At 27.8% G+C, this 24099-nt stretch overlaps 2 protein-coding genes across 2 annotated transcripts; one reads left to right on the top strand and one right to left on the bottom strand.

Moving 5' to 3' along the window:
- Positions 1-6547: 6547 nt before the first annotated feature.
- LOC114162110 (allene oxide synthase CYP74A2-like) lies at positions 6548-8316 on the top strand. The gene has a single exon (XM_028045887.2). The coding sequence runs from the start codon at positions 6646-6648 to the stop codon at positions 8206-8208; it is 1563 nt and encodes a 520-aa protein (XP_027901688.1). The 5' UTR covers positions 6548-6645; the 3' UTR covers positions 8209-8316.
- Positions 8317-16539: 8223 nt separating this feature from the next.
- LOC114163147 (wall-associated receptor kinase-like 14) lies at positions 16540-22347 on the bottom strand. The gene is made up of 4 exons (XM_028047272.2): positions 21194-22347; positions 18258-18332; positions 17554-18139; positions 16540-17427 (listed from the first exon to the last, which is right to left on the bottom strand). Exons 1-4 carry the CDS (start codon positions 21942-21944, stop codon positions 16719-16721), a joined length of 2121 nt encoding a protein of 706 aa, XP_027903073.1. The 5' UTR covers positions 21945-22347; the 3' UTR covers positions 16540-16718.
- Positions 22348-24099: the final 1752 nt, after the last annotated feature.

Genomic DNA, 24099 nt, shown 5'->3' with positions numbered 1-24099 from the left:
AATTTAATTAAATATTTGTTATAAATTAAAAGGAAATAGGTGATAAAAACAAAAGAAGAAGAAGAGAACAAAAAGGAGAAGAGGGAGAAAATGGGAGAAAGAGGAGGTAACGATTACATTGACAATAACAATGAAGGAGGAGAACATCGATGAGGAGCTAGGAAGCTCCTACATGATGATGTGACCATATTTCTCCGCTTTGACTCGGTACATATACAAGCATGTAGTCAGAGTGCATACGTAGTGTTTAACACCTTTCATTAAGACTGATACGACCCTATCCACAGATACGCCAGAGCAGACACGATCCTAAGAAGTGTCTGAATAACATAATCTGACCTTTAGACACGTGTCCCATAAAAAAACCCAGATAGTTTTTTTAAAATAACAAATAGAATAAAGATAAAAATAAATATACAAACAATCTTAATTGAAAATCTTCAATAAAACAAATCAAAACTCAAAATATTATTGAATTAAAGTTAAGAATCGGTTAACCAAAATTAAAACATTTATTTGATAAGAGTATATTTAAATCTTTGATAATTTATGATAATTTTAATATTTAATTAGTATATAGTTTATTTAATTGTTGATTTAAGTGCATACTTTATTTAAGATGGAGAATCTCCTATATAAATTTGAGAGATGTTCGGTTATATCTGATATTATGCGAATATTTGTTTAATCACATTTATTAAAAAAATAAAATTTAAATTAGAAGGAAAAAAAACTAAATACAAATGTAATAGCTAAAATTAATTATTGAGGGATTATTTTGTAATAAAGCTTTCATGTAAGGATATATATGCCTAAAAAGCCAGTTGTCTTGAACATTTTTTTTTTTTTGGTTAAAAGTTTGCACGGTCTAACAATTATGGATTTTCAACTACTTGAATGCTTGTTCGCACGAAATGTTTTCGAAAGCTCAATTTCAAAATTTAGTTTCCCAGTCAAACACAATTTAATTTTCAAGCACATGTTTTCGACATTGGAAGAGTGATGCCTACTATTTTTGTTAACAATATAAATAGAAATAACTAATATCATATTATATATACATTATGAAACTGATATACATGACTCAAAAATCTGAGTGGTACTATCACATGCAAAAATCTGTTCTGATATGACTCAAGAAGAAAAAAAAATCTGGTTACTATCACACAGATAATTTTTTTTTTTTCTGAAGACAGCTAATAATGTCTCTTTGTCCCTCTTCCAATTTGTTGTGGTGCCTCTCTATCTATGGCAATTCGTCCCACCATCACCAATTATCTCCTTTCTTTCATATTCAACTTCCTTGCATGCTTTCAGCATAAAATTTTTCTCTGTGAAAATAATATTGTAGAAATTTATCATCTTTGATATATAAGTTGTTTATTATAGATATTTGTCATTTGGGTTTCACTTTATATATATATATATATATATATATATATATATATATATATATATATATATATATATATATATATTCATTTTTATTTTATGTGTAACTTTCAAAATATTTAGATTTCTATAACCCTCTGCTCATAAATATTTATCAATATGAGTTGATTTTACTTTGGATTTTTTATCATAATACAATCTCTTCTATAAGTATGATTTAGGTTTTATTATTAGTTTTTACTATAATAAGATTTATTTATTCCATCTATTTATCTTAATACACTTTCGCTTATCCTAACTACAATTAAATCTTATTACTATAAGATATATTTATTTTCGTATAAGTTGAACACAAAGATAAATATGAGATTTTTTTTACTAAAATAGATTAAAGTGATTGATCACCTTTAAAATACAAACATGATATCATTTCTGACATAAAACTTTATATTTATAAATTTTATTTTTCTCATATATTATTCAAATTTTTTATTTTTATTTAATATAAAACTTTTATGTAATACTTATATTCTTATACTCTTTCACCTTTCTTTTACTTTTATCCGATCTTCAACTATTCTTTAAAATATATATCTTTTCAAGTTTATTAAAAGAAAATACAAAACCACAAATAAACATGATTAAAATTAGGGGTGTCAAGATGGACTGTGGTTCATGAGTTAACCTTCAAGCCCATCTTGGCCCGATCTACCTAGCCTGACAAATTGATGGGTCAAAAACAAGTCGGGTCGTTTGGTTAGTTAAATTGACAGATCAAAGACTAGTCATTTATCATGTTTCACTAATCCAATTTTGTTTTATTTTGTTAAATTTAAATTAAAAATAAAAGTAAAAGTAATTTAAAAGATTAAAGTTGTTATATTATTATTTTTTAAATGTATAAATATAATGTAGTAATATAATTTAAATCTTTAATACTTATAAATGAAATTATTTTTATTAATTATAATAGAATAATTTAACTAATTATAATAAAATAATTTAACTAATTATAATAAAATAATTTAACGTGAAAATATAATAATTATTTTAATTTATTTAATTAAAAATATTAATTAATTAATTAAAATTTTATAAAACATTTATACAATTAGATATATTTTTAATATTTATTTTTTATATATAAATAAATTTTAAAAGTAAAAAAAAATAAAACAAATTATAAAAAGAAAATGATCTACTATGGGCGGGTCGGACCAAACTGTTGGACTGTCACCTTTAATCTATAACAATATATAAAGATGATTTATTCTTTTGTGTCCACTTTTCATTTTTCAATTTTACTCTTAATTATTAATTTAAAAAATTAATTATTTTATAATTAATATATCTTTAACCGTTTTTTCTAGATTTCTTTTATTTTAAACGTAATTCTAAAAACCTCTTTTTTTAACCGTTATTTTATTTAAAAATTATTTTAAAATTTTTTATATATATTTTTAAAATAAATATTATTAATTTTAATTTAAATTTCTATGAAACTATGCATATGTGTTTTTTGCTAGTTAAAAGAAATGCCGACAGGTGCTCTACAAATATCTTTGTTTAGCGGGGCCCAACATGTTCCAAAGGACTTTGAGTTAACTATGCATAAATTTCTTTCACTTCACGGACACCACCATATTAATACATATATTCGTTTTTCAAAATCCCCTTTCCACCCTTTTCAACTCTTCTATCTTATTTCATAAAACTGCATTTAAATCCACCTAATTATACTATTCCCTCCATATAACTTATCTCTAATCTCATTTCGATTAATGAAAACTCTTCAGAAACGCTATTCAATAAAAGAAAGAAGCATGCAAATAAAAAAGTAAAAGGTATCACTTTTACATTACATTCAAAAGAAAAAGTAACATTTTTACAATTTTCTTTTTTATGTAAAAGGTAACACTGTATCGAAAATATATAAATATACTTTACTGTATTACGTTATATAATTGATTATATAACAAATATTTAATTAATATTTATGTATACTTATATTACATTATACAAAATTTACCAGTACTTATATCTTTTATATAATAATAAATATATTTTGAAATTTGATTTAATATTACATAATTTATTTTAATTTAATTTTTCTTTTCTTTAATTTTTTTGTTCTCTACTTTTATAATACCAACCAAACCAGAGCAAAACGATAAAAGCCACGATAGGTTGAAATTTGGACTAACATTTAAAATTGAACTGACAAGGCTGGACCATTGCCTGCATTATTTAAAGGTGGGACCACTACCTCCATTATTTAATTATTTCTTTTGCTTTTTTCTTTCACTATTTTCTTAACTATTTTTATTTCCTTTACTAGGAAAATAACTCTTATTTTTTGCATTGAGCTTCTGTTTTAACTAGATAATGAATTTAAATGAGTGAAAAATGAACGGATTTAAGGAAAAAAGATAAAAGTAAAATTGTTTGAATTAAGAGAAAAATAATAATAATTTATTTATTTATTATTTATATAGTAGTAATAATAATGATTTTATTATTATTATGGATATTAAATTATTTTTATTTGATTTATTATATTTTATTTCGATTTCATCAATTAGATTTATTTGCTTAATCAATTATGAAATTAATTTTTAAGTATAAATTATTATAATAGTTGAGAAAAACACACTTTTCTTTTCACACACATACGGGAAAATTGAATGAAATTTTTTTGTCCTTTTCTTAATTTATTGTCTCTATTTTTAACTTTCATTACATTTATCTGCTTGCATGATTTCCACATCTAGAAACAACCATGGCATTAGGGTTTTGACATCTATCGGTAAATAAGGAAATTGTAAGAAATTTACTTGATTGCATTCCATGAATGAGACTACGACTGAGGCACCAGGATTTTGGAATAAGACACCAGTCGCATTCACATTTTGGAACATTTAATATCTAATAAAAAAAAAATTAACTACTCTATTTTTGTTCAAAATTTATTCCTTCACTTTGTTTTGTCTTTATTCTAATTTATAGAAAATTAAAATAATTTGATTTTTTCAGTGAATTTTTTTGAAACAAATTAATATTTTTTCATCAAAATTAAAATACTAAATAAAAATAATTTGTTTTATTAACGTAATTAACATAATTTTAATATTAGTTTTAATAAAAAATATTTAATTTATAATTAAAAATTAAAAAAATTATATTATATTAACTTTTAAAAAATTACGACCAAGATTGAGACTAACAAACTGAAAACTAACTTAATATTTGTAACGAAAACAGAAATCATGACTAAAACCAATAAAAAAAGAATAATATTAAAAATTGAAACCAAAAATTTTTGGTGCTTTGACAACCTACAATCCATTTCTCTTGCAAATTATATCGAATTAGTTCAACTTCAATTTACAATTTAATAATTTTGTAAAATACTGTTTTTCAATTATTAAGTACTGTACCATGTATCATTTAATTTATGATCATTTAATACCTAGGTGTCTAATTAATAAGAAAATGACTTTATGAAAATTGAAACCGGCTATATATATTTAAATCTTTTATAATATTCAGTTATATTTAATTTTTAATAAAATGTCACTTTTATTATTATTGTGTGCTTACCACCCACTGTCCTTTTTAGGTGAATAGACTTATTGCTCTTGATTGATGTTTTCTATTGATAAATAAATAATTTAAAAAATGAAACGTAATTCAAATAAAAACTTATTTTAAATTTTGTGATTCTTTTTTCAATTTAATTTATAATATATTCAAGAACTTTAATTTATGCTTCTAACAATTTAAAAAAAAAAATTGAACCTATATTAAATAATCAATCATTATTTTATAATAAGTATTTGAGTTGTAACTAAAGAGATTAATTAACTATAATGAATATATTTAAATATTTCTAAATATTTCATTACATAAAATGTGAATTTAATTAGTTTTTAAATGTATTAATTTATAGAATAACACGTCAATTGTTCTTATTCATTTCTCTTTTAACTTCTACTCGTTTTTCCAACTCCAACGACTTTTAATTTCCAGCACGTTTTTCTCTCATCCTTTTGTTCTTCCCTTCCATATCCTTCCAAATTGTAATTATACACAACAACATTATTGTTATTCACCAAGAATTGTGGCACCAGCAACACGAATAAATATGCTTATATTCATATGAATACCAAAATTATTGTTCCTTACGCGTAAGCTTTAACTAGTGAAAAAAAATTCTACTATATTTTGTAGGTAAAATATGTGGTAGATATTAAATAAATATAGTAAGTATAGTATTTAATTATTTGTTTACTGGTGAAAAAAGATACGAGTATTTATGGATATTGATTAATAATTATTAATAAATTTTATTTGAATATTTTTTTTAAAATAAATTATTAAAATGAGGTTATTGATAAATTAATTTTTTGTAAATTAATTTCATATATTCTTACTTTTTTTATTTAGACATCTAAAATTGAAATGATATAAATTATACTTTAAAATCGAGTTTATTATATAAATTCATATTTTAAAGATTTATTTTTCATAATTTTTTTAAAATCATATATATATATATATATATATATATATTAACAAAATAAATCATTTTAGACAAGAAGTATTATTGATTTTTATCACTAGCTTTCACAAGTATGCCTATGAAACCGTCATTGTCCTCAAAATCCAGCATATCTCTCCATTTTTATGGGAAAATAAGCTTTATAAATAACAAACAATAACTCTCTTTGTACACACACCTTCCTCTTTTCTTTTAATCATCATTTATCTCCACAAACTTTTTTTCCCACGTTTTGCATGCCTTTATGTTTTGTACACAGGTCAGTCGGCTGTGGATAAATACACTTCAATTTATCTTTAAATACAAAATATATTCAATTTCGTTTAATATAGTTGCATAATTGTATAAACATGTTTTGCCACTTATCGATGTAAAATTCATTAATTATTTAATCATAATGTTTTAGAATTAAAATCATTTTCGGATTATTTAAATTATAATTAATGCATATATAATATAATAGTGTATATAATTAGACAATAACCCGTTTTCACACGAGTTTTTAAAGGATTCCAAGAAAAGAAAAAAAGTGTCTGAAATATTAAGAGACAAGTCCCTCACGTATCATTTAAGTCCATAAATAGGAGGCCAAAAAGTTGATAGTAGTCATCCCCAGCACTACAATTCTCATATTAAAACCCTTCTTAACAAGCTTTCTGTTCTGCATTAGAAGGGTGATTTTGAAGTGTAAAATGGCATCAAGTTTAACTGTATCTTCTCTATTGGTGCACCTGCAATCCTCGTCAAAGATAAGAGCCTGCAAGTGGAAGAGCTCCTCCTCCATGCGTGCTTTTACAACCAAAGCTTCAGTCTCTGAAACGACGTCGTTGCCGGCGTCGGAGACGGCCAAGCTCCCGCTGCGCGAAATTCCGGGAGACTACGGTCTCCCTTTCGTAGGACCCATCAGCGACCGGCTCGACTATTTCTACAACCAAGGCCGCGACGTCTTCTTCCGATCCCGCGCCCAGAAGTACAACTCCACCGTCTTCCGCGTCAACATGCCACCCGGCCCCTTCAACAGCTCCGACCCAAGAGTCATCGTTTTGCTCGATGCCAAAAGCTTCCCCGTCCTCTTCGACATGACAAAAGTAGAAAAACGTGACCTCTTCACCGGCACCTACATGCCTTCCCTCGAACTAACCGGCGGTTACCGAATCCTCTCCTACATCGACCCCTCCGAACCCAAACACGAAACACTGAAACGCTTCATCTTCTTCCTTCTCAAACACCGAAGCAGCCACGTCATTCCCGAGTTCCATTCAACCTACACAGCCATGTTCGAAACCCTCGAGAAAGAGCTGGCGGACAAGGGAAAAGCTGCTTTTGGAGACCCCAATGACCAAGCAGCGTTTAACTTCCTGGCTCGCGCGCTTTTTGGCATCAACCCCCCCGACACAAAACTCGGAAGCGACGGACCTTCTATAATACAAAAATGGGTTTTCTTCCAGCTTGGCCCGCTTTTGTCATTGGGCCTTCCCAAATTCATTGAAGATCCCACTCTCCACACCATCCCCCTCCCTCCTTTTTTGATAAAGAGCGACTACCAGAAGCTCTACGATTTCTTCTACGAGTCCGCTGCTGGGGATGTGTTTGACGAAGCGTCGCGTCTCGGTATCTCCAAAGAAGAAGCCTGCCACAACCTCATATTCGCCACCTGCTTTAACTCCTTTGGCGGAATGAAAATTCTGTTCCCCGCCATACTGAAGTGGATTGCAGGAGCGGGCTTGAAATTTCAAGCTCAGCTGGCGGAGGAGGTGAGGGCCGCCGTCAAGGCTAACGGCGGGAAGGTGACGATGGCGGCGTTGGAAGCGATGCCGCTGGTGAAGTCGGCGGTGTACGAGGCGTTGCGCATTGAACCGCCGGTGCCGCTGCAGTACGGTAGGGCGAAGAAGGACTTGGTGATCGAGAGTCACGAGAATTCGTTTTCGGTGAAGAGAGGGGAGATGCTGTTTGGGTTTCAGCCGTTTGCGACTAAGGATCCGAAGATATTTGAGAATGCAGAGGAGTATGTGGGTGATAGGTTCGTGGGGGAGGGAGAGAAGCTGCTGAAATACGTGGTTTGGTCGAATGGTCCTGAGACGGAGAGCACGAGCCTTGGGAACAAACAGTGTGCAGGGAAGGATTTTGTGGTGCTGTTTTCTCGGCTTCTGGTTGTGGAGCTATTTCTTCGTTATGATTCTTTTGAAGTTGAGATTGGATCCTCGCCGTTGGGTGTTTCCGTTAACATAACCTCCCTCAAGAAAGCAACCTCTTAGGGCTCTTCATTATACACACTATTCCTCCTCTTCATTTCGTTATCTCTCTCGTTTAATCTATCTCACTGTAACAGGTTTTAACAAATTATGCTTTCATTTTTCTGTCTATCTTTGGTTACTTCCAGCTCTCTGAAAACAGTAACTTTGGATATTTTTCAAGAAAAAAAAAAACTTATTTCACACTTTCAGAATCTTCAAGTATTTCTAAAGAAAAACTTAAGGATAGTAAAAGATACTCTCAAGTAAATGTAAAAAGAAAAAAAATATTATGGCATGAAAGTATTATTATCCTTACTTTTATTTTTATTCGCTCTCTGCACACGCGAGGTTTTATCTCTTCTTTATTGTAGTTGAGAATGAATAAATTCCTTTTGAACCTGATTTTTCATATTCGTTGGAAAACTATGCTTAGAGAAAAAGAAATTTAATAAATTTGACAATTTTTTTATAAATAAAATTAAGATAAATTAATTTTTTATTTTTTAATCAAAATAAAATAATCAATTAGTATTTTTGCACCTAAATAGTTAATTTGTCAAAATTTATTATTATTTTTTGTTAAACTATAATTGGATATTACACGTTACCAACTGATAGAGACGGTTTTGCCCAATTTGTCAGTGTTTTTGTTCAGATTAGAAGGTTGTCTAGCCTGGTAGGTATCATGTCTCTCGAGCTGGATAGGAAAGTTGTCCACCTATCTTTCTCATTTCCAAAACATAGGACAAAATATTATGAATCTCATTTTTTTTTATTAGTTAAAATATTTTATTGTTCTACGTTTTTTTTAATTTTAAATAAGTTTTAAGATTTTTTTAGTCTCAATTAGGTTTATATTTTTTTAAAATGTATAACAATTAAGTCTATTGTGTTAGTATGGTGCTAACAATGTTAAGGATATATCACATGTCAACTCCTTATTTTTTTTTAATTTTATTTTATTTTTAATAATTCATGTCACATGTCACGTCAATATTGTGTCACGTGTCAAGTCAGTAAGGTGACATGTGTCAAGTCATTATCTGAATTTCAATTTGGTCCATATATTTGTTATTTTGATTACATTTCAATCCTTTGTTTTTAATTTTCAATTTCATCCTTCTATTATATAAATATCATAATGGTATTTTTATTATAAGTAATTTTTTTATGACATATTTTTAATAATATTAAGTTTATTTAAATTTAAATTTTACATTAAACTCTTTTAATTTATTTTAAAATTTTAAATATTTTTATTTTAACTTTTTACAAAATTATTTTAAAATTTTGTATTTAAATTTATAAAATTATTATTTTTAAACCAACTCTAAAATTTGTACATAAATTATTTAAAACAATTTTGTAACAAGTTAAAATAAATATTTTAAAATTTTAAAACAAAATATAAGCAAAATTCAATATAAAATATAAATTTAAACAAACTTAATATTATTAAAATGTTTAATAAAAATATCATTATAAAATTTAAAGTTAAATATCTTTTTGTCCCTTAATCATTAGTGAAATTTGAAATTAGGTCATTTCGAAATTTTAGACAAATTTAGTCCTTCATTTTTCGAACTACGTGAATTTAGTCATTTTAATCAAATTTTGTTATATAAATTAAGTTTATTTACATAATTTTGTCATCAAATGTGTGGTTATCGGAATAATTATAATGATTTCCCTATTTTTTAAGATAATCCTCACTTGGATTTAACTTTGATACAATATATATAATTTTAAACGAGAGAAACCTACAGTTCCAAGAAGAGTTAAGTACTTCGATACTTGTAAGTATATGAATTTATTTCTTAGGAAATAAAGCTAAAAAATATCAAAATTATATTCTAGAGTAATTTTTTTAAATAATGTAGAATGTTACTGAATATGAATCTATTTTATTATCTTTGAATATTTCGTTATACGGATGATGTTTGGAGGCCGTTATTGATACGAGGTGTGAAGATTTGACATGTAAGTAGGATTTTAAAGTTTGATAGTGGGGTATAAAAATAATATTTCTTTATTATTGAATGATCGAGAAAGTATTATTGAAATGATTAAATATTTTTTTAAATATTGTCAAAATATCTATAAGAAGGGTTAGACACCAATGAAAATGCAGGGAAGGAGGAGGAGGGGTCCATAAGCTGGTGACACGTGTCTGAAAGTTAAGTTTTCATAAGGTTTAGATAACGTTTTAAACCATAAAAAGTGGGGTAGAGTAGAGAGAATCTCAAGTAACAAGCCGTGCCACTATTTATTCACGGGGCACTGATATTTCGCTACGTAAAAGAAGCACAAGTGTACTTAACTATTTATTCGACCGAGGCGAATCTCAGTATAGGTTTAGGGACCATGGTCCATCCTAATTTTTTTTTCACAATCATATTTTAACTCACTTTTTTATTCATTTTTAATTCATTTTTTCAATCATCATTAGATCATTATATTACATCACTAAAAAAATATCTAATAATAATTGAAGTAGTGAAAAAAAAAATGAGTTAAAATATCATTTTCCTTTTTTTTAATGCATGTAATATATATATATATATATATATATATATATATATATATATATATATATATATATATAAAGTATTTAATATTTTTAAAAGTTTTAATATATTTTTTGTGTTAATAAATTTTTAATTTTTAAGTTTGAGGTGGAATTAAAATTCGTCTGTATTTGAAATGTTAATATAGTTTGGTCTCTAAATGTTAAAAATAAATGAATATAGTTTTTTAAATCCAATTATTTTAAAGTATATATTTAAGTTGTTTATACTATCTTACAAATTTTAATATATGATAAAAAAATATGTTTGACACATAAAAAAAAATTAACATAATTAAGTAAAAGGATTATATCCATTCATTTTTAGAGTTTAAATTAAAATATATCAAAATTTTAAACAATAATATATTTTAATTTTATTTCAAAATTCATAAACTAAAAATATATTTAACATTTTATTTTGACTCCTAAATTTGATATGAAAATCCGCCACCGAATTCGATGCTACGAGACAAAACCAACAACCTAAACTAATAATATTATAAGTATTAAAGTTTTAAATTCAAAATTAAAATATTATTATTTTAATATAATAACAATGTTTTTTATGTTAAAATATTAACACCCATTTATTTTGGTTGGAAATAAAAAAGAAAAATAAGGACATTCTAACGTAATTTAAAAGCTTTTAAAAACAAGATTCAAATATCAGCATTGGAAATATGTTATAGTTATAAAATTAAGGATTAAATATGTTTTTTGTCCCTTAACTTTCGGTGAATTTTGGAATTAGTCTATTTCAAAACTTTGGATCAATTTAGTCCTTAATCTTTCGAAAAACTTGGATTTAGTCATTTTAATCAAATTTTGTTATGTTTATTTGAGGTTTCGCACGCATTTTAGGATTGTATTTGAGTTGTTTATATTGTTTGACACATTTTTACTTTAATGTTAAGTCAAATATTATTATGAAAAGTGCTTGAAATGTCAAATAAACTTAATAAAATTTGATTAAAAAGATTAAATCCATATATTTTGAAAAATGAAGGATTAAATTGGTTCAAAATTTTGAAATGTACTAATTTTAAAATTAACTGAAGGTTAAAGGACAAAAACATATTTAATCCTAAAATTAATAAACCCGATATTGCTGGCAAGAAGATTTTTTTAATCTAGAAATAATCTAAAACTCGTTTATCTTAGATTGAGGAAACAATGGAAAATGGAAAAGGACAAAAAAGATAAAGAAGTTGAAAAATATAATTATTTTATTTCAGGTAGAGAGATTAATGAAAAAAAAAAAACACCTAATGAAAACTTTGTACTTGATTGAAGTAGACAAATAATATTTTATATATTAATACATATAAAAATATTTTTTAAAATAAATTTGTAAAAATAATTTGATATGAATATGGTTTTTAAAATATTAATTAAATTTAAAATGAATTATAAGTTAAAATAAAATAAATATTCTAAAATATAACAAATAAAAAACCTATATTTCAAAATAAAAAGTTAAAATAAATTAACTAACAAAATATAAAAAAATTAAATTAATTAGTTTGATTTATTATTTCATTTTCTTTTATTTTAATTGTTTTTCTTATCATCGTATAAAGCGTTACTATTAATAAAATATTAAATTATTTGATTCTATCAAATATTTTTATTTCAATTATTTATTTCTATAATGTAAAAGTGAATACAAATAAAATACCAACCAATTTATTTAATTTTTAATGTTTTTACTTTAATTCATTATTTTGTTATAATATTAAAAATTATCAACATATATTAATAAAATACTGATAATATAGTTACTAGAAATTACTAGTAATGTTTATGTACCGATCTTATAAACTTCAATAATAATAAAATATTTACGAATACCATTTATACAGGTACTTTCTTTCTTTCACAAATTATCTTATTTGATTAGAGAAAGTTTATGGTTGAAAGTTCTTTTTATATATCTTTAGTACATTGTAATGCTGAGGTTTGAAAGTCTAGATTGTAAGGAAAAGAGTTGTAGAAGGTGTCGGCAGTTCAAAATGTTGAGGAAAGTGGGCCTTAGTGTATAATATCTTATCTCATTATTTGCCACAAAACAAAATATCTCAAACTAAATAATGGAGAAATTCTTTGTATCTTTTGCATATTACCTGATGGTTACTATAAGTCGATAATAAGAAAATTCATCGATATCAAATTCATCGAGAATAACCCGTTGATAATATGCAAAAAGTTAAAGAAAAATGTTAATCACTGTCTTTAAGAAAGTGGTTTAAGATATAATTAATAAATATAAATATAAAGTTCATACTTAAATATAATATTAAATGAAATTTTAACTTAATTATTATTAATACAGTCTTATTTTATTATATTGTTTTTTTGGAATGAAACCATTTATTTCATACATATACATATTTACTGTACACACCTCCATATGTTAGATCTTTTATTTTATTATTATTTCTTAATTAATTAAGAATAATGTGGATTTTGGTCGATGTAATTATTTTATTTTATATAAAATTAAATAACATGTAACATATTATTTGTCACCATTTTTTTTAACGATATTGACAAAATAAAGATAAAAAAAATATTTTTAAAAGTGTATATAAACAAAACATATACAATTTTTTCGATCTTAAATTATTTTAAATTTTACTTAATACTTTAAAAGTGTATATAACCAAAATCATATTTTTATAAAGAAAGTTAAAGGTAATGTTAGCGCATACATAAACATAATTAAATAATAAAATAATATTAATGTAGTTATTTTAAATTATATTAAAAATATGAATATTATATCACTATTTCGATTTAAAAGAATATAATGCAATAAGATTCAAATTAAATTTAGAACTCTATACAATATTATTTATAATGAAAATGACTAATACAGTATTCATATTAAATAATATAGAAATCATTAAATAATTTTTTAGCAAATTAATTTTATATTTAATAATATAAAAATTTCTCTCCATCACAGGTTATCTTTATTCAATTTCTTTTTTTAATTTATTTCACTATTGGAGGTGATTATAATTATCTGACTGGTAATGGTATGTTTATGAAAATATTTTCACAGCATTTTTTTAATTAAATATATTAATGTTATGATTTTATTACGTAATTAAAAATAAAATAAAAAGTTAAACGAAAGAATGAATAAAAAAGCTAATTTGCTGAAAGTTTAGAGGTTAAAATTTTCAATTCATTAGCATGAAATCAGTTAACATCAAAATAGCTTGCAATTAGCTTATATAGTATCGTTTATTTTTAAATAATAACCTTTTTTACATTTTTACAAAAATATAGTATTTATATAATGTGATTTTATCGTGGAATATATTTTTTAAACAAAACTATTTGCATGTTACTTATTTATTTCTTTTAATAATATTTTTCTTTTATAAACTATCATTGTTATTTTTCAATATTATAAATATCTATGTTTTTTGTTTAAACGGTTTTTTTTAATCTCTCTTCCCATTCAGTAAATTCTCAAAAAAGAACACAGTACTATTGACTTTTTTTTTAAGATTTACTATAATCATTGTTATATGATTTTCCTTTATATATATTTAGGAATGTCAAAGTAAAATTTATTTAATTTTATATAATTTATTTATTTTATTATCCATTTTGCAAGTAATTGGAAATAAAATTTTCATTCTTCCACCAAGTAACGATATCTTTTCTATTATATTCACCTTCAATTCCCATCACTCATATTTCATTCAATCTTGTATTTATCTCTCCCTATATATGTCGCTTCATCAAAATAAAATATTTGTCTCATTATTAAAGGATATTCAAGAAGGGTAAAAATAGCTTCATGAGAAAAAACTGAGATTAAAAAACGGATATTGATACTTATGATGACCTGACTATTAATTTTGTAAAACTTTTATATTAAACTCACTAACAAAACTAATTCATGCATCAATATCTCTTCAAGAAAAAAAAAATGTTATTTGACAAAATATTCTTATTCTACAACAGATAATATTCTTGGGATATATCTGGTTGGACCTCGTCAAAAACTTTATTTTTTCGACAATAATTAGTTCAGGTTACGCAACTTACAAAACATATCTGTTACCACTTTATAGCTAAATATTTTTATACCCTCGCATAATAAATATAAATAACTTTATTTAAATAATTATAATATAAATTTAAAACTAAAATTTTAAAATAATAAATTTATGAATACTTTTATTCAATACTATATAATACTACTTTTTTTAATGTATTTAGCACTTTTATGTATTTCATTACACATTAAAAAATTCTGTTGATTAAATCCATTTTACATGCTATTTTTTTTTTTATTTCCACGAATATATTCCTGTCTTCCGTGAGGCCATGAGTTTTAAATAAATTTAAATTTTTAAAACTTGTTTACCAACAACTTTTGACTTAACTAGAAGGAATTTAAAACTAACTGAAAATTATCAACCAGTTTTAATTTATTTTTGAAGTTTCTATTCTGAATTTAATTTTCAACTACCTTTTAACTACAGAATAGAGAGATTTTGATCATTCCTAACCTTATTTTATGTTGCTTCCCATTCTTCAAGATAGTATGCAAGTTAAACTAACAATTTGAAATAAGTTATTTCCTATTCTTAAAAATTTAAATTTTGCAGTAAGAAACTAAAAATTAATTTTTACTTGTTAGCTTGAGTTTCTTGCCAATAAGGCCTTTTTTACAAACTATGAAAAGATAATTTTTTTATTTATTCAATAAATAATTGATTGATTAAAAGGAGTACATAGAGTATTCCAACTTTTTTACAAACAAAACAATAATTCAAAATAAAAACATAGAGGTTGCTTAATACATATAAGACATAAATAGAAAAGGGTAATTGTCTCTATAATCTTACAAACATAGATCTATTCAGTTTTAGTTTTAGTGTCTTCCAATTTCAATTGTTATTGAAAGATGTCTTACAAAACATGATCTTTGATTTCTAAAGACATCATGAGAGTTATTATTTGTTCTTAAATCATTTAGTATGGCTTACAAGGTTCTATCTTTTTTTTTCTAGCTTTTGTCCTGACTATACTTGTATATATTAACCACAAACAAAAGTTCTCATCTCTAGATTAATATACGACTTTTTTGGATTGGATTTAAAAACACCATCATAATATAATATACTAATTTTGCTTCGGAAATTTTATTTGTTATTCATGTTTAAATATTTAATTGAGCGAAACAAAAAATCTCTCTTTATTTATCTCGTTTGACCTGAAAATGATTTTTTTTTCTCCATCTATTTCAAACCATAACTACCGAAACACATGTACACATTATATTTTCTTTGTTTTTCGGTTGTTGTAATCCAAATTAAAGTTTTATACAATACAAATTTCAACCCATTTAATTTACATTCTATGAACTATATTTTCTCACTTATTTCACATATAACAAGTCATACTTCTTACATCTATCATTCCATGATACAAATTATTCTTTAAAGCTATCCTCTTTTGCATCACTCTCCAATTGTATAGTTTCCATAACTTTTTTTATTTTATTTTATTCGATTTTTTATTTAAAAAAAAACAGTTGATCACTCACAATTAAAGGGTCACCACCAAATGCTTTCTAAAGAGAAGGCCTGTATCTCCTGCCGAAGACTGATCAATGATATTGAGGTCTAGATAGAAATCTAAATTCGACTAGGCTAGATTTTGGGTTATAGGTTGTGCTACTTCCAAGTAGGGAATCAAGTAGAGATTGGAGGCATAAAAAATAGGATTTGGCTAATTTCTTGCATAAACTCCACTTATCCTAAAACATCGTTTCATAACCCAAAGGATTTTATCCCTGTGAAAAAAACATGTCCTTCCCACTTTAGTGAGACACGAATTCATGATTGTTTAACTTTGTTTCCCTCCTTTGAGGTAATTCTAAAATGATATACAAGCAAACTATTGGATGAAATAAAGAACTATATATCTTGTCTCAATCAAATGACTTGCTTGGAAAACTATTTGATGAAGGAGAACTCTGTTCACTAAGCCATAACTCTTGGTCTTGCACTGAGACTGGTGAATTACTATTAGGCCTTTGTAATGATTTTAAAGTAATAGGCCTAGTTTGAATCTTAAGGTACCCTTTACCCTTTTCTCCAACGTTCTTCGCTGTGGTACTCAGTGGTTTCTCACTTTCATTGGAGGAGGAAGAGCAAGAGGACAACTCCGTTGAGGTTGCACCATTGTTGTCTCCCAATGTTGTCCATTGACTCAACCTGAGTTGCTCCAACTCACAAGCCACTTCCGTCATCGAAGGTCTCATGTCCCTATGGAACGCTAGGCATCTAAATGCCAACTCAGCCACCTTGTGTATGGCGGAAAGGGTTCGAGCGTCACTTCTTGCTTCGGGTTCAAGGAATGGGTCTATAATCTCATCCAAAAGCCCTTTTCCAATCCTATCTGCTGCAAGAGAAGCCAAGTTCACTTCATTAGGAGGACGTGAAAAGTCTACCACTTTTAGCCCAGATATGATCTCAACAAGAACAACACCAAAACTATAAACATCGCTCTTGTCAGAGAGGTGAAAATCTTGATGGTATTGTGGATCCACATACCCAGGAGTTCCCTGTGGGGCAGTTGAAATGTGCGATATTTCGGTCATTCCAAGTCTAGAAAGACCAAAGTCTGCCACTTTTGACCTGAGACAAAAAAATCAGTGAAATCAAACGTTTTAATTTATGAAGGAAAATGAATAACACCACATCATTGTATGCATCGATTACTTAGGATGTAACAAACGTTCATGTGAAGGTGCTAGTTAGTACCTGAAATTGTGGTCCAAAAGTATGTTGCTGGATTTGATGTCTCGGTGGTAAATGGGGGGATTAATGGCAGAATGAAGATGTGCGATGGCTTGTGCGGTTTCAGTGGCAATGGTGAGTCGAACAGACCAAGGAAGACCTTGGCCTCTCTCCTTCTGCAAATGCTGACTCAGTGTTCCGTTGGGCATGAACTCGTACACAAGGATTTGTTCTCCGTATTCAATGGAGCAACCCAACAAGCGAACCAAGTTGGTGTGGCTCACAGAGGACAGGAGCTTGATCTCGTTCATTACCTGTTCAATACTGTCAGTGTCTCTGTGTTTTATTCTTTTGATGGCAACCCATTCGTCGCTGTACAATTTCCCTGCATAAACCGTGCCGTACGCCCCAGTTCCCAACCGTTGTTTCTCTGAGAAACTATTCGTGGCTCTCTCAATGTCTTTGTAGGGATAGATAGGAACACCATTGTTTCCGGTGGCTTCGGTTAATCGTCTTTTTGTGCTCTTTGTGACTCTCAATTTGGTGCGCCGGCGGAAGAAACAGCACAGTGAACACGCAGTAATAATCAGTGAAACGCCTACGACAAATCCTGCATGTTTCGGTCGATGATTAAGTATAAGTTAATTTGGTCTGAAGCTAATACGTGCGTGGTTGATCACAGTTCCTGATCCTAAGCATTTTGGAAACATGGAATAAGGAGAGGTTACCTCCGATTAAGACAATGAATCTGGTTGTTCCTCCACATCGGCCAGATAAATACTTCGCTGGGTTGCATGACGAGGCTGTTTAAATACCCAAATTCAAATGAAAGATCAGATAAGGATTCACCCAAAATCCTCTAACTGCTCAACCTTTGTTCTTTAGTTAATTTCGTTTAACACCAACTAGTATAAAGGGATTTTTCCCCGTCAAGAATGTGTCGTACAGTATACAAGAAATATGTCATTAACTTTTTAATTACAAAAATATTAGAACAAGTATCTACAGGTTTTATCGCAGTAAAAAAAAATTGATGAACATCTTCTAGTAGAAAAAAAATGGATACTTGAATGAGAGGCTTCAAACCAATTAAGGGGATATATACAATAAAAGAAGAGATAGAAAGAAAAAACAAACCAACAATCTAATAAGAAAATACAATAAAATAAATGTCATTCAAAGAGAATGCAAAGGAAAGTGTGAATTATTAGGATCTGCATCCATAAATTGATCTTGATGGCGTAATATCTGAATTTTCGGCTCAATAATGGACAAGTCTATGTCTGGCGTATTAATGTCAAACTTCAAACTTCAAACTTCCTCTTTATTTTCTATTTATATAATTTTTGAAAAAAGAAACGTTGGAGTAATAAAAAGTTAAAAAAGTTTAATTGTTTGCAAGTCATTTCTTGCTGCTTATTTTATTACTTTTTTTGACAACAATATTTTATTGTTATCATTTGTTCATGACTTGTCGGACTACGGTCACGCGGCGAGATTATCGGAAAATTTTAACAATCATAGTTGGAACGATTGGTGCCGTGGAGTGAAAGGTATATATATATATATATATATATATATATATATATATATATATATATATATATATATATATATATATATATATATATATATTAACTAAAATTATGATAAAATTTAAAAATAGGTATAATAACTTTAGAAATACCTATTAACTTTTAACTTATTGTTATAGATACATTTTTATTACTTATTGTCAGATAAACGAGGGAGGAATTGCAAAATAAGTATAATATCTTAAATTTATGAATAGTTTAATATTTTTTTTTATTTTTAGTTTTGTTGGTATAATTATTTAAGGATGATTTCAAAATATTTAAAAATGATTAATTTTTGTCTACGAAGAAATCACTCAATATTTTCCATTTCCTGCTATATTTTCTGTTTACTTCTTTACTTATTACATTAAAATATAAAATACTTTTACTATTTAATGCAATAAATTAAATATGTTTACCCTTTTATGCATTATGTATAAAATATACAGGAAATTTAGTTTTACTATAAAATTAAGCCTCTTTCATTCTAGAAGAAAGAATATTAGTCCGCGATAAGATAGTGGCATAAAATTCTATATTCATAATTTTAAAATATTCATTAGATCATATGAATTTAATGCATTGAATAATATTAATTGAACGGAGAACATTCAAAGAAACTATTATCCTTTATTAAAATACACTACTACTATTTAAGCTAATAATTGAAAAGAACAAATAATCTATCCGAAAAGACAGATTTTTAGGTGAAATTTCCTTTTCTTGCGCCACAGGACTCTTCCAATTTTCATATAAAGACAAAAATGAAATGTAAAAAAGTAGGATAATCTCATAAAATAAAAGTAATTTACAAAAATTGTATTATGTATTAAAAATATAATTTATAATTTCTATCGTGTCACGTTATTATTAAAAATTAATTTTTAATAAAAAAATATAGAAAATCTAAATAACTTACAACTCTATATTTTTTAATATAATATAATATTATTTATTATTTTCTAGATGAAACAATGTTATTTTATTATTAAAACTCTTATAAAATTTGACCATGGCCTCATTGATTAGTCTAGTTGACTTAAATTGCCCCGTAATCATAGCTGCTCCAATAAATTAAGTGACACGCATGTTTGAGCTCCACTATTTCTTTCCCTTTTTTCTTTATCAAAAATTGGGTCCTACTTCCTTTATGTCTATCTTTCCCAGGGGTAATCTCGTCATTAGCAATTTACAGTTATTGTCTTAATTCATGTCACCTTTCATACTTATTCGCACTTTCTTTTTGTATTTACTAAAAGAAAAATCGTATTGTTTGTTATGTGTTTGTACGTAACCGGACTTCAAATTCTTCCCTTATCACCCATGTGACACTATACCAACTCAGAAAATAACGTGACAATCATAGTTTTATTTTAGTATTTCTATACAATAAAGTAGTATAGAATATGTATTTCAAAATTTGCAAATATGTGTTTACCCCGAAAAAATTGTAATTTTAAGATACGATGCTATATTTTTTATTCTCGATAAAATTCCATAAATGTGCTTATTTAAAAAAGCTATTATTAAACCTCATTTAAAGTATTCATAATAAAGTATTAGTAAGATATAGAGAGAGCGAGACACACAGCACACAATAAAACTACCAGCAATCTATTTGAAAACATGTTTATTTTATACATAAAGCAAGTCATTTTCATCACGGAGTTATTTCCAGCAAACAGAAACGAGAGTCCGTGATCGCTTTATGTCAGCGTAAGAGTAAAGGGCGGAAAAGAATTTAAATTGTTAAAGCTTGAGTTAAAATTCAAAGGACAAGAAGAAAAAGTTAGCTTAAATTAAACCTCTGTCCTAGCATTGGTTTTTTATTGGAGGTGAAGCATTAACTTACGAATCACGAATATTATTCTAGTCCGAAAAAGAATGTTGTTATTATTTGGTTATTGCCACGCTATATTTGTTTTGAATTTGATGATGACGCCATCTTATACGAAGAGGATGAGTACAGAGCAAGGTTGAATCATGAATATCTAATCTAACGGATTAATCTATAGCAGAAGAAGCTGAACCAACAAACTAAAAGGGAATAATGGATGTAAAACAAAAATAAGGAAAACGGAACTAACCTTTCCGGCAACCTGTTCCGGCCAAAAACCCGTCGCCGACGAAGCCGTCGCGGCAGGCACAGCGGAAACCTTGCTTTCCGTCAACCGGGGATTGAAGCGTGGTACAATTGGCGTGATCAGAACACGGACATCGATCTCCCTGGACCCACCATCCAAGTTCGATTGTATTTACTTCCAAAGACAGAGGCTCACCGGAGACGCTTGTAACATCTGGGAATGAAAGAGATGACGTAAAGTACTTGCACCCGGTAGGATCCAATTCTCGGCGATTCAAGAAACCGCTCGTTTTGTTCTCGAAGTAGCAAGTTAAATTGTCCGCTGCTGGGTCGCTGCATCCCACGGATTCGAAGTGGGTCCGAATCAGATTCCCCGGAATGGAACAGGGCAAGGGCGTTCCGGTACAGTTATCTAACAGAATCACGTTTCGCGAAGTGGGAGCGTATTTGTGGCTGAAGAGTTGGCGAAACGTGTCGAACGGACGACTGCACTGAGCTTCGATGGTGACGATGATGCTGTATATGGTGACCTTTTGGATGGGGAATTCTCCGACGGAGGCTCTGCCGGCGGTGCAATTCAAACGGATTAAGCATCCGGAGGAGAATCCGAAAGGGTAAGGAAACGGATCGGAGGAACCGCATGTTTGGCGGCACTCGTGATGCTGCAATTGGGCACTGGTTAATGGAATGAAAGATATTAATTCACCCACTACTAAGGTGAACAAGAAAAGCGGGTATTTTTGTGTAGTGATCATAGCAAAATAGATATGAAGGTAGGGTATTTTTCATTTGGGAAAAGTGGAAGAAAGATTGAAAATTGACATGGTTTTGTGTTTGATGGGTGAGTGGTGAGTTTTGTGGATGATGAGGAAGGGAAAGTACATGAGATTTTGTAGATAGGAGTGGGTGTATTTTGATTGAAAAAAGTGGTAAGAAATGGGTAAAGAGACTTGACTTAAGAGGATGGGAGAGGAGTTTGTTGTTTCCACGCCTATGTTTCTCTGTATCTGTTGCAGTGTCTTCTTCTATTCACATTCCTAAGGTGCCATATTTGTTTATTGAAAGGCGTAAAATAATGGGGAGAGATGGAAAAAGAAGGAGCGCAATAATGACACAAAAATATTGTAACGAACCGTTTCCAACAACATGCTTTGAATAATACGGGTGGGTGCTGAACTGCTGGTGCAGCTTCCTCACGGGTGGTCAAGTCAACGTTCGAGATGGGACAAGGGATCAAATAATAACACCAAAGACGGATTTAGTATAAATTGCGCCACAGAATTGGTTCATTGCCTCTTACACTAACTCTACAACTGAATTTCCTATTAATTATTTTATATGGTTTATGTAGGTTATACTCTATATACTCTATAAGGATGTATTTAGTTCAGACTTTAAAAGCTTATTTTATCGTTTATTTTCTTTATGATATTAAGCTAAGATTTTTAAGAGTTTCAAAAAATAAAAAATCATATTATTCAATCTAAGTTATGAAAATTTCTTTTGGAGAACAATCAAATCCGATATTCAATTGGGATTTCAAATTATTAATACAAATCATATATTATTTTATTGATTATAATTTTATGAATTTTGTGAATGTACAATTATTATTTTCGTTAAAAATTTCAACTAAGTATATGTGATTTTTCTAATTTTATTTAAAATTTTCCCAGTCTCAACAATAGTATAAGTAAAGCTTTCTTTCTTAATTTTATTTTTCGCAAGTGATTGGTTTTTGCCGTTATATGAGGATGGATTTAGTGATTTTTTTTTTCCAAAAAAATTGCATAACTTTAATTAATTTTTATGTGTTAAATAATTAACTTAAAAATTTAAAAAATAGATAAATATTTAGTTAAAAATTAAGTAAAATTAACTAAAAATTGTGTAACTTTTGTCGAAAAAAAAAGTCTCTCCTATTATTCGGCGTTTAACAAGACTAGATCGGAAATGCAAGCGAGACCTCCATAAACTTAGTCGTTGGTGACAATGTATCTCCGACTGAAGGCCATCGGAAATGGCAGCAACATGCGATTTCAGGTTATTCCAAATTTCCCCCTTGTTGTTGATGAAAAGAAAAATGTAAAATGAAGTTTATAGATTTTTTAGAAGAGCAGAAAAAAAAATGGAGGTGCAGGAAGCAATGACCTATTCTTTAAATCATAGAAGCCCACTAAAGTTTTGCTTTGAGTTTTATGTACATCTTGGTCGTTATTATCTGTCGTGCAAGTTCTTTTATTTACTTTTCTTGGTTTCTGCTATTTACACTCTCTTTTTAATAAATGTACTCAATGTCATACTGATTCTTAGTTTTCGTTTTCTTTTCAAGACACTCTTCACGAACTCATGCGCATATCACATGCTACCATTTATGTTTTCCTTCTTCTTGCGACAAAGCTTATATTAGTATAAAGATGAATTAAAATGAAGTTTGTTTCTCTTCTTCAATTACTACCTAATTTTCGTTTTTGCAAAGTCATATCTTATTTCTTCATAAATCTTTGTTTATAGGCGTTTCTTTATAAATACGTTTCCAAACATAATTTTGTGTTTATTAATGATCAGTCTGTATGAAACATCATCGTGCTTTTGAAAAGTATTATTCAAAGTACTAGGAAAACAAAATTATGCTTTTGAAAATACATTAAAAAATGTAAAAAAAAAAAAGACTTTGAAAGTATTTTTCCACAATAGTCTGTTACAATTCAAAATGTATTTAGGGTAGACAACTTCTTTTCCTATATTACTTTTTGGGACAGCTTTTTCATTTTTCATGTTCTAAATATTACTACTCGACCCTGAAAACATAAAACTGCGTAGGAGTTACTTTCTAGAAATGTTAAAACAAGAAAAAATGTATTATAAAATTTTAAAATATCACATTGTTATTCTCTTTAAAACAAGAAA

Source organism: Vigna unguiculata, chromosome 9 (assembly GCF_037176805.1).
Source record: "Vigna unguiculata cultivar grain cowpea cultivar isolate G323 ecotype 2 chromosome 9, ASM3717680v1, whole genome shotgun sequence".
Lineage (NCBI taxonomy): Eukaryota > Viridiplantae > Streptophyta > Magnoliopsida > Fabales > Fabaceae > Vigna > Vigna unguiculata.
Note: the sequence above shows the minus strand (reverse complement) of the source record. Positions and strands in the feature narration are given on the sequence as shown.